General features: G+C 38.4%; 1 protein-coding gene and 1 long non-coding RNA gene across 2 annotated transcripts; both read left to right on the forward strand.

The window, feature by feature from the left end:
- Positions 1-1,061: 1,061 nt before the first annotated feature.
- LOC129884921 (uncharacterized) lies at positions 1,062-7,722 on the forward strand. Its single transcript, XM_055959189.1, has 6 exons — positions 1,062-1,292; positions 2,157-2,198; positions 3,034-3,120; positions 3,718-5,165; positions 6,948-7,344; positions 7,698-7,722. The coding sequence occupies exons 4-6, from the start codon at positions 3,815-3,817 to the stop codon at positions 7,720-7,722; spliced, it is 1,773 nt and encodes a 590-aa protein (XP_055815164.1). The 5' UTR covers positions 1,062-1,292; positions 2,157-2,198; positions 3,034-3,120; positions 3,718-3,814.
- A 1,449-nt stretch (positions 7,723-9,171) lies between these two features.
- Positions 9,172-11,489, forward strand: LOC129885871 (uncharacterized). Its single transcript, XR_008766150.1, has 3 exons — positions 9,172-9,383; positions 10,248-10,289; positions 11,125-11,489. It is a non-coding gene; the product is annotated as an uncharacterized LOC129885871 (long non-coding RNA).
- The last annotated feature ends 1,410 nt before the right edge of the window (positions 11,490-12,899 follow it).

Below are 12,899 nucleotides of genomic sequence, written 5' to 3' on the forward strand. Positions count from 1 at the left end.
TAGAAAAAAGGATAAATTTTGTCTTTTGATTTTTCAAAATTAAAAAAATTCTACTTTAGTTAGACTTTTGATTAAATATTATTATTTTCATTAAAAAAATCTTGTTTTTTGATATCTAACGGAGCCTCCAACCTTAGAATAGTATGAAATCAAAGTCAAAAATCGAGTGGGGTGAGTTTTATGGGACTTCGAGTTATATGAACTCTTATCTAAATCGGTGCTCAATACTATTCTAAAAAACATGCAATAAAATAATGCTCAACAACTTTAAAGATGTCTCGCTTTAGGGAAAAACTGGCAGTTTGATACTTAGAGCCTTTGCTTAAAATACTTTCTTTAAACTAAATCTTGTTTTCTGAAAGCTGATAATGCTTTCTCATAACTGATAATGCCTTCTCATAACTGATAATGTTTTCTTTAAAAATAGTCATGTCATTTACTATAAAATAATGCACTTGGAACACTTAATGTTCATTTGAAACTTTTCTTCAACTGATAACTTAAAATACTTGAACTTTACTTTAACTGAAAAGCAATGCATGCAATCATTTATGCAAAAGCTTTAACACTTCTTCAATATATAGGGTTCATGTAATAGAATAAGAATGAACCACAATGTAAGTGTTACATTCCGTATTTTTGTATTTTGGATTATTCGTAAGCTAACGATTATAAATTCAAGGGCTTTTAATTTTGAATTTTAAAAGGACATGATTTGTTGTAGATGCCAAGTTATATGAATAAATTATGTGTAGTAAAATACATCTCAAGAAGGACCCTTAAGCCGAATCAAAATAGAAGCCATCAAATATGTTTTTCTTAAAGTTACGTTTCGGGTAAGCTGACTTCGGGAGGCCATAACCTCTTTATAATTTGAGAATTTGGGAAAACTCTCAACATGAAAGTTGTAGATAATTGAAATATCTTTCCAACCATAGGTCGTGGGACGAAATGTGATATCAGAGTAATAAGATATAGACGTTTTAAATCTGACAGGCCAAACTAAATAGTGAATTCGGTCCAACCCAATTCTAATTCGGGTCAGGCCCAATACCCACAAAATTAAATCTGATTTTTTGTAACTATTCCTTCATACAAAGATCAACATAATTCTGGAAATTTCCAAAGAGAGAGAGAAAGGGAGTTCTTGAGAAAAATCCCAAATCCGACCAAAATTAAGTCCCGAAATCCGAAGCTCATGAAGAGAAAATTGTTGTACGTCGTGTTGGCTTCAATTTGAGCTAGAAATCAACCAATAAGGAGAAGATTTTATGTGGTGCTGCAAATTCAAGGTAATATTAAAGTCTCATTTTCATTGTTAACAAGTTTAGTTAGAGTTTTAACGGATTAGAACGGAGAAAATAGTGTTATAAACTAGTTTGGTGATTTGTTGAGATTTATGGGTTAAAGGGTTGTTTTAGGTAGATTAAATGGATGAAATTAGGTTAGTGATGATGTATAATAATGGTTGATATTGTTTTGATGTTGTTGATGAGTTGTTGTTCTTGAATTTGGAGGAAAAAGGTGTATGAAGATTTTGAATGTTCAAACCCGTTTTTGGAATTGAGTAGCTGGTAGTAATTCTGGAATATCTCATTGTGTAGACCTTCGAATTTAGATATTAAACATGTTTTGGAAAGCTAATACACGTACCTACAACTCTTATGTTTATGTCTTAGTCTATATCTGCTGTTATGATGTCGAAAACTGAGCATGAATCTTAAGACAAATTCTGTCCAGATTCTGGATTGAAAATTCCTTCATGTATAGCTGTTCGTATTTTGATGATATCTCTTTGTAGAAAATGAATTTTGAGTTGATTTCTTTTGCATTGGAAACTTAAGACATAGATCTAAATGTTTCATGAAGGTTATAAAGTCCAGTTTTGCCGTTTTCATTTTCAAATTTTAGATACAACGTGAGGTACTTGACTTTCCGAATTTACTGCTTTGGTAACATGAATAATAAATCTTATTTTGTGTCAATATTTTGGATTGTTGATGTTGGTTGATGATTATATGGCTGGTTTAAAAGTGGGAAAAGTGAGTGGTATAGGGGAGGTGCTGTCCAATTTTTTTTAGAAATAACCTACTAACGATAGACTACGTTTTATTCTTGTCCATAGCTTAATCATAGTGCTTAACGTTTTAATATAGGTTGAGACAATATTGGACAACGTATACGTATAAACGCTAAAGGTATGTAAAGTTAACATTTTCTTCTTTTGGCATGATCCATATGAAACGAACGAATGACGTATGCTTAAATTCCAAAGAAACTCTTATTCGTAGATATACTCGGATGGCTACCGTTCTTGATTTTCAAAATTTATATTGTTATGTCTTGACTCATGTGTATAATTCCAGCCATCCTAGTTGGTATAACTCATGTTGTGGTATAATTCATATTTTAGTATAATCCATAATTAGTGTGATTTATAATGACTATTGTCTTGGTTTTCAAATGATGGTCTGTTTTGCTTATTCTATTAAGTCTCCGATAATGATTAAATTTCACAAGGTTGCTAATGATATCTTATTCGTGCATGCTGTTATGGTATTATTCACCGAGTCCTACGATAGGCCGGGTATGTTATCATGTATGAATTCCACTACATTATTCACCGAGTCCCTTACTAGAGGGCCGGGTACGTGATATGATAATATGATATTATAATGATATGACGATATGATTATGGCACCGAGTCCCATAATGGGCCGGGTACGGTATCAGTGTACACTACTCTATTCACCGAGTTCCTTGCTAGAGGGCCGGGTATGGTATATATATACATATGACGATATATTGATATAATTGTGATACCGAGTCCCATAACGGGCCAGGTACGATATATGATGATGATATGCATGTCTTTATTTTATAACACAGGTACAGTGATTTATTGATTATGACACTTGACTCCTGAATCTTTATTTCAGATGTGATCTCCTTTACGATATTTTATGCTTTATATACTCGGTACATATTTCGTACTGACCCCCTTCTTCGGGGGGCTGCGTTTCGTGCCCGCAGGTACAGATACTTATTTTGGAGAGCCGCCACCTTAGGATTCTACTCAACGGGTTGAAGTGCTCCATTGTCTCGGAGCCTAAACTTTTGGTACTAATCCTTATAATGTATATATTTGTGTATTTTGGGGGTACGGCGGGGCCCTGTCTCGTCATATGCTATTGTTAATCCTCTTAGAGGTCTGTAGACACATGAGTGGGTTGTATGTAGATATTGTCTGATGTACTAGTATGGCATATGTTTTTGGACATTTACATTCGGAGTGAAAGCCTTGTCGGCTTACGTATTATGTTATCTTATTTTTGACAATTAAGACTCCCCAAGAAATAGCTAATTTTGGTATATATATAAGTGACAGTTTGAGACAACGTGCTACCCATATAAATTCTATATCGTGTTTAATTGTCGATTGACAAAAGATAATATGTGTGTATACGAGTGTCCAATTCGGACACTAGTCACGGCCTACGGGGCTAGGTCGTGACAAAAGTGGTATCAGAGCAGTTCATCCTCGGAATGTCTACAGACCGTGTATAGTAGAGTCTTGTTTATCGGTGTGTTGTGCACCACATCTATAAACAGGAGGCTACAGGATATTTAGGATGTTATCATTTCTTTTACTTTAAATCGTGCGATAGAGCTATATTATCAGGATAATTTCTCCCTAACATACTATTATATTTACAGCGATGCCTCCAAGAAAAGCGACAGCTGCCCAAAAGGGAAAGTCAGTAGTAGGAGAGACTAGTCGGACCCCGAGGATTACTAGGGCCGTGCCCAGTCTATGCCTGAGGTTGTGCTCCAGTCGGCGAGCTCTACTACACCGCCATATGAGGAGAGAGAAGCAGCAACTGACACTATGGATCGGGGGGTTGCTTCACCGCCAGCTCCAGAGGCTCCAGTACCTGAGCCTCCAGCTCTTCAGCCAGGGGCAGAGGACAGGGCTATGAGAGATGCAGTTCAGTTGCTGACCAGAATAGCGACAGGGCAGGCTCGCAGGCATGGGTTAGGGGTTGACTATGCTGATAGACATGATAGTTTAAGGGCTCGTGATTTCTTGACTTGTAATCCTCCAGAGTTCTATGGGTCAAGGCCCGGGGATGACCCGCAGGAGTTTATCCGACAGGTGCAGCGTACGTTGAGAATAATTAAGGCTTCTGAGACAGAGTCTGTTGAGTTAGCTTCCTATCGGCTGCGTGATGTAGCTGTTAATTGGTATGAGTCATGGGAGTTATCTAGGGGCGAGGGTGCTCCTCCAGCGGTGTGGGGTGAATTTGTGGAGGCCTTCCTTGGCCACTTTCTACCTCCAGAGATGAGACGAGCCAGAGTAGACAGGTTTTTACAATTGAGGCAGAATGGCAGGAGCATCAGAGATTATAGCATTGAGTTTGACTCGTTGGCGAGACATGCACCAGCTATTGTAGCTGACATGGCTGATAGAGTGCATCGGTATGTGATGGGGCTGGATCGTTATTTGATTGATAGCTGTATGGCAATGACTTCTCAGCCAGGTATGGACATTGCTCGGGTACAGGAATATGCACAAGGGGTAGAAGATCGGCACAGAGGGCGTCAGCCCGATAGAGATCATGATAGAGGCCAGCGTAAAAGAGCTAGATCGGCTAGTTATTCTGGGGAATTTCAAGGCGGGCAGCCTCAGCAGTACAGTAGATATCCTTCTCAGTCAGCCCGGAGTGCACCCCCACAATTCAAAGGTAGTAGATTCGATAGCACAGGGTATTCAGGATCCGGTCAAAGCTCCAGGGTTTCAAGTTCACAGATAAACAGGGGTTCGCGTCAATCGAGACCACCTTTGCCTCGGTGTCCTCGTTGTGGTAGGTCACATTTTGGAGAATGTCGTTTTTCTACAGGTGCATGCTTTACTTGCGGCCGTCAAGGCCATATTATGAGGGAGTGTCCATTTAGGGGTAATTTAAGTGGTGCAGCTCAGCCTACTGGGTCAGTTGTTGGCTCATCTTCTTCTGTAGCTATGCGCCCTGTGGGGCAGGGTATTCAGATAACAGCAGGCCGTGGTAGAGGCCGTGGTGGATCTTTCAGTTCTAGCGGTCCTTCGAACCGCATATATGCCTTGGCTAGTAGACAGGACCAGGAGGCGTTGCCAAATGTAGTTACAGGTATATTATCGATTTTCTCGCAGGATGTATATGCATTGATAGATCCAGGTTCCACCTTATCATATATATCTTCCATTGTTGCTAGTAGAATCGGAATAAAATCTGAATCAATAGAACCATTTGAGGTAGCTACACCGGTAGGAGATTCTGTTATAGCCAACAAAGTATATAGAGATTGTTCGGTGATTATATATAGTCGACACACCAAGGCAGATTTGGTAGAGTTAGCTATGACAGAATTTGATGTTATTATGGGCATGGATTGGCTAGCTTCTTGTTATGCTAATGTTGATTGTAGAGAAAAAGTAGTTCAATTCCAATTCCCAGGAGAACCAGTCATAGAATGGATGGGCAATACAGCATCACCGAGGGGTAAGTTTATTTCATACCTCAAGGCAAGGAAAATGGTTAGAAAGGGTTATATTTATCATCTGGTTCGTATCCATAACTTGGAAGCAGAGGAATCGACTCTTCAGTCAGTTCCGGTAGTTAACGAATTTACAGATGTATTCCCAGATGAACTTCCAGGTCTTCCTCCTCAGTGGGAGATAGATTTCAATATAGATATATTGCCAGATACCCAGCCTATATCTATTCCTCCCTACAGAATGGCACCCGCAGAACTGAAGGAGTTGAAGGAGCAACTGCGAGACCTATTAGAAAAAGGCTTCATTAGGCCCAGTATATCACCTTGGGGAGCACCGATATTATTCGTGAGAAAGAAAGATGGGTCACTACGAATGTGTATTGATTATAGGCAGTTGAACAAGGTGACAATAAAGAATAGATATCCTCTCCCCAGGATTGATGATTTATTTGACCAATTGCAAGGTGCTAAGTGTTTTTCAAAAATAGACTTGCGGTCAGGCTATCACCAGGTACGGGTAAAGGAGGCAGATATTCCAAAGACTGCGTTTAGGACCCGATACGGGCATTATGAGTTTCGGGTGATGTCTTTTGGGCTGACCAATGCCCCAGCAGTGTTTATGGATCTTATGAACCGAGTGTTCAAGCCATTCCTAGACCTGTTCGTGATTGTATTTATTGATGATATTCTGGTCTACTCACGATCGGAAGGGGAGCACGTAGATCATTTGAGGAAGGTACTTGGGGTGCTCCAGCACCAGAAGTTGTATGCTAAATTTTCTAAATGTGAATTCTGGTTGACTTCAGTAGCATTCTTGGGGCACATTATTGGAGCTGATGGTATTCGAGTAGATACACAGAAAATCGAGGCCGTAAAGACTTGGCCTAGACCTACGACACCTACTGAGGTACGTAGTTTTCTTGGGCTAGCAGGATATTACAGGAGATTCGTTGAGAAATTTGCTTCAATTTCAGCACCTTTAACAAGGCTAACTCAAAAGGCCGTTAAGTTCCAGTGGACCGATGCCTGTGAACAAAGCTTTCAGTTGCTGAAAGACAAGTTGACTACGGCCCCAGTTCTAACCCTTCCTGAAGGACCAGATGGCTATGTTATTTATTGTGATGCTTCTGGTGTTGGGTTAGGATGTGTATTGATGCAACATGGTAGAGTCATAGCTTATGCCTCCCGACAGTTAAGGAAGCACGAAAGAAATTATCCAACTCATGATCTGGAATTAGCAGCAGTAATTCATGCTTTGAAACTATGGAGGCATTATTTATATGGTGTACATATTGATATCTATACGGACCACAAAAGTCTCCAATATATCTTTAAGCAGAAGGACCTGAATTTGCGACAGAGAAGGTGGCTAGAGTTGCTGAAAGATTATGATGTTAATATTCTATACCACCCAGGGAAAGCAAATGTTGTAGCAGATGCACTTAGCCGTAAATCCATGGGTAGCCTGGCAGATGTACAACCAGAACGAGAAAAGATAATCCGTGATATTTGCCAGTTAGCTAACCTTGGAGTCCGTTTGGCTGATTCTAGTGATGGTAGAGTTTTTATTCGAGGAGTTGCTGAATCCTCTATCATAGAAGCGGTAAAGCAACGCCAGTATGAAGACCCTATTCTGGCACAGTACCGAGATGAAACCCTTCAAAAGGAAAGGACCCCATTCGAGGTCACACCTGATGGAGTGCTAAGATATAGAGGCAGATTATGCGTACCTGAGATTATAGGGCTACGACAACAGGTTTTGGGAGAGGCACACTATGCCCGGTATTCTGTGCATCCAGGGTCGACAAAGATGTATCATGACCTTAGATGTTTATACTGGTGGAATGGAATGAAGAAGGATATAGCAAAGTTTGTAGCCCAGTGCCCAAACTGCCAACAAGTTAAAATTGAGCATCAGAAGCCTGGCGGACTATTACAAGAGATAGAAATCCCGACTTGGAAGTGGGAAGCAATTAATATGGATTTTATTACAGGCTTACCTCGCACTCCACGGAAGTATGATTCCATATGGGTGATTGTAGATAGGCTGACAAAATCAGCCCACTTTCTTCCGGTTAGAACTACATATTCAGCGGAGGACTATGCAAGGTTATATATCAAAGAGATAGTAAGACTTCATGGGATTCCCATATCTATTATCTCAGACAGAGGGGCTCAGTTTACAGCTAGCTTCTGGAGATCATTTCAGAAGGGATTGGGAACACAAATAAATCTTAGTACAGCATTTCACCCTCAGACTGATGGGCAGGCTGAACGCACTATTCAGACGCTAGAAGATATGTTACGGGCCTGTATTATTGACTTTAGAGGTAGTTGGGATGACCATCTGCCACTTATTGAGTTTGCCTATAATAACAGCTACCATTCTAGCATTCAGATGGCACCGTATGAGGCTTTATATGGCAGGAAGTGTAGGTCACCTATTGGCTGGTTTGATGTTGGTGAGGCTAAGTTAATCGGACCCGATATGATTCAACAAGCTGTTGATAAAGTGAAGCTTATTCGGGAAAGGTTATTAGCAGCCCAGAGTCGACAGAAATCATATGCAGACAATCGACGTCGACCCTTAGAGTTTCAGGTTAGTGATTGGGTGTTTTTGAAGGTGTCACCCATGAAGGGGGTAATGAGATTCGGTAAGAAAGGAAAGCTTAGCCCGCGCTACATTGGCCCTTATCAGGTTACTCGTAGAATAGGCAAGGTTGCATATGAGTTGGACCTACCATCTGATTTGGAAGCAGTGCACCCTGTTTTTCACGTGTCGATGCTTCGCAAATGCATTGGTGATCCTTCTAAAGTATTCCCCATGGATGATATCCAGGTGACGGAGGAGCTTTCTTACGAGGAAAACCCTATAGCTATACTTGATCGCCAAGTCAGAAGGTTACGTACTAAGGATGTGGCTTCCGTCAAAGTATTGTGGCGAAATAACAATAGAGAAGAGATGACCTGGGAAGCCGAGGAAGAGATGAAGGATAAGTATCCTCACTTGTTTTCTACGCCTACAGGTAATCTAAACCTCTCGATTAATTATATTGATTGACATATGAAACTATTTGTTGTTGCAAAAAAAAAAAAAAAAAGACTATTCCCCCAAATTTCTTATAAGACTTTATGAGGCGGGTTTAACATTCGAGGACGAATGTTCTAAAGGGGGGAAGAATGTTACATTCCGTATTTTTGTATTTTGGATTATTCGTAAGCTAACGATTATAAATTCAAGGGCTTTTAATTTTGAATTTTAAAAAGACATGATTTGTTGTAGATGCCAAGTTATATGAATAAATTATGTGTAGTAAAATACATCTCAAGAAGGACCCTTAAGCCGAATCAAAATAGAAGCCATCAAATATGTTTTTCTTAAAGTTACGTTTCGGGTAAGCTGACTTCGGGAGGCCATAACCTCTTTATAATTTGAGAATTTGGGAAAACTCTCAACATGAAAGTTGTAGATAATTGAAATATCTTTCCAACCATAGGTCGTGGGACGAAATGTGATATCAGAGTAATAAGATATAGACGTTTTAAATCTGACAGGCCAAACTAAATAGTGAATTCGGTCCAACCCAATTCTAATTCGGGTCAGGCCCAATACCCACAAAATTAAATCTGATTTTTTGTAACTATTCCTTCATACAAAGATCAACATAATTCTGGAAATTTCCAAAGAGAGAGAGAAAGGGAGTTCTTGAGAAAAATCCCAAATCCGACCAAAATTAAGTCCCGAAATCCGAAGCTCATGAAGAGAAAATTGTTGTACGTCGTGTTGGCTTCAATTTGAGCTAGAAATCAACCAATAAGGAGAAGATTTTATGTGGTGCTGCAAATTCAAGGTAATATTAAAGTCTCATTTTCATTGTTAACAAGTTTAGTTAGAGTTTTAACGGATTAGAACGGAGAAAATAGTGTTATAAACTAGTTTGGTGATTTGTTGAGATTTATGGGTTAAAGGGTTGTTTTAGGTAGATTAAATGGATGAAATTAGGTTAGTGATGATGTATAATAATGGTTGATATTGTTTTGATGTTGTTGATGAGTTGTTGTTCTTGAATTTGGAGGAAAAAGGTGTATGAAGATTTTGAATGTTCAAACCCGTTTTTGGAATTGAGTAGCTGGTAGTAATTCTGGAATATCTCATTGTGTAGACCTTCGAATTTAGATATTAAACATGTTTTGGAAAGCTAATACACGTACCTACAACTCTTATGTTTATGTCTTAGTCTATATCTGCTGTTATGATGTCGAAAACTGAGCATGAATCTTAAGACAAATTCTGTCCAGATTCTGGATTGAAAATTCCTTCATGTATAGCTGTTCGTATTTTGATGATATCTCTTTGTAGAAAATGAATTTTGAGTTGATTTCTTTTGCATTGGAAACTTAAGACATAGATCTAAATGTTTCATGAAGGTTATAAAGTCCAGTTTTGCCGTTTTCATTTTCAAATTTTAGATACAACGTGAGGTACTTGACTTTCCGAATTTACTGCTTTGGTAACATGAATAATAAATCTTATTTTGTGTCAATATTTTGGATTGTTGATGTTGGTTGATGATTATATGGCTGGTTTAAAAGTGGGAAAAGTGAGTGGTATAGGGGAGGTGCTGTCCAATTTTTTTTAGAAATAACCTACTAACGATAGACTACGTTTTATTCTTGTCCATAGCTTAATCATAGTGCTTAACGTTTTAATATAGGTTGAGACAATATTGGACAACGTATACGTATAAACGCTAAAGGTATGTAAAGTTAACATTTTCTTCTTTTGGCATGATCCATATGAAACGAACGAATGACGTATGCTTAAATTCCAAAGAAACTCTTATTCGTAGATATACTCGGATGGCTACCGTTCTTGATTTTCAAAATTTATATTGTTATGTCTTGACTCATGTGTATAATTCCAGCCATCCTAGTTGGTATAACTCATGTTGTGGTATAATTCATATTTTAGTATAATCCATAATTAGTGTGATTTATAATGACTATTGTCTTGGTTTTCAAATGATGGTCTGTTTTGCTTATTCTATTAAGTCTCCGATAATGATTAAATTTCACAAGGTTGCTAATGATATCTTATTCGTGCATGCTGTTATGGTATTATTCACCGAGTCCTACGATAGGCCGGGTATGTTATCATGTATGAATTCCACTACATTATTCACCGAGTCCCTTACTAGAGGGCCGGGTACGTGATATGATAATATGATATTATAATGATATGACGATATGATTATGGCACCGAGTCCCATAATGGGCCGGGTACGGTATCAGTGTACACTACTCTATTCACCGAGTTCCTTGCTAGAGGGCCGGGTATGGTATATATATACATATGACGATATATTGATATAATTGTGATACCGAGTCCCATAACGGGCCAGGTACGATATATGATGATGATATGCATGTCTTTATTTTATAACACAGGTACAGTGATTTATTGATTATGACACTTGACTCCTGAATCTTTATTTCAGATGTGATCTCCTTTACGATATTTTATGCTTTATATACTCGGTACATATTTCGTACTGACCCCCTTCTTCGGGGGGCTGCGTTTCGTGCCCGCAGGTACAGATACTTATTTTGGAGAGCCGCCACCTTAGGATTCTACTCAACGGGTTGAAGTGCTCCATTGTCTCGGAGCCTAAACTTTTGGTACTAATCCTTATAATGTATATATTTGTGTATTTTGGGGGTACGGCGGGGCCCTGTCTCGTCATATGCTATTGTTAATCCTCTTAGAGGTCTGTAGACACATGAGTGGGTTGTATGTAGATATTGTCTGATGTACTAGTATGGCATATGTTTTTGGACATTTACATTCGGAGTGAAAGCCTTGTCGGCTTACGTATTATGTTATCTTATTTTTGACAATTAAGACTCCCCAAGAAATAGCTAATTTTGGTATATATATAAGTGACAGTTTGAGACAACGTGCTACCCATATAAATTCTATATCGTGTTTAATTGTCGATTGACAAAAGATAATATGTGTGTATACGAGTGTCCAATTCGGACACTAGTCACGGCCTACGGGGCTAGGTCGTGACAGTAAGAACTTAGAATACATGAAGAAACATAATCTCAACGATAATACTCAGAACTCAAGATGGGAAAATCAAAACATATCCGAACTCAAGAGAACTTGGGGTAAAAACCCTAGGTTTGAATTTTACTGACTGAATAAATATGTAGGGCGTGAAGATGACCTTAATCCAACACTATGAGTAGCCTTACATGCCTGAATCTTAAGAATTACTGGAGAAAAGTTATAGGCTTGGAACCTTGTAGCTTGAACTTGAGAAACCCTTCTATGGATTTCTTGGAGTTGAAATTTGGGAAAAAATCTTGATTGAATACGTTAGGATTCTTGAAAAGAATCTTGAACTTGGAGTCTTTAGATCTTCAGAAATTGGAGAAATCCTTTTCTTGAAGTTCTTGTTCTGGTAGAAGGAGAATTAGGAATTCTGAGAGTGGCTATACATATAAGAATGTTATTAAGTTGTAAGATAGACTTAGTGAAGTTAATTGAGGGTAACAAGTCAAAAATACCCTTCTAACGCAAGAAGACCATTAAAATCAAAGAAAACGACCTTTTGATAAATTCTGTCGGCCTCATCAGCGCCCTGGAGGTCCCATCGAATATTTGGCGGATCGCCAAAAGGGCGCTTTAGATAGCAAAAAATTACAGAGTCTGAAGGCTTTCGGGCAAATTTGACGATACGCTGAACCATTCGACAAGTCGTCAAATTGACAGGTGAGCTCCCGAATTGTCCAATCCGGACATGTCCAAGTAAAACAATCATTGCTTTCTAGTCCGAACTTCAAATTATGCAAATTTAGTGGCGTTGTAAAAAGATTCATAGACCTTAATTTGATAGGTCATGTGCCACCTAACTCTTTATATGTTGAGAGATATGGTCGTTTGAAGTTGACCCTTATATGAACTCATTGAAAAACTTAACCGACATAAATGTTTTAAACTTAACTTGGTGTTAGAGATCCCTTATGGCGCTAAACCACATCTAATACACTTCAAATACTTAGGAATTGATCCTAACACATACAAAATTAGAAGTCATCCGATTCGTGCCTATAAGCATATGAAGAATGGTTTGGGTCTTAGTGTAAAAAAAATTAGGGTGTTACAGAAACATGTAAATTTTATTTCAAAAAGTTGAAGACTTTCCCAAATTCACATTGAACATTAGTAAACAAATTAAAACAAAACATAATACATAACACAAACACTCAAACTTGATCTTAGCTGCTAAGTAAACATTTCAACTTTAAAAGTACATATCTAGACACTTTAGTTTAGTCTCAACTGACAAGTAAACATT

This window comes from Solanum dulcamara, chromosome 1, assembly GCF_947179165.1.
Source record: "Solanum dulcamara chromosome 1, daSolDulc1.2, whole genome shotgun sequence".
Lineage (NCBI taxonomy): Eukaryota > Viridiplantae > Streptophyta > Magnoliopsida > Solanales > Solanaceae > Solanum > Solanum dulcamara.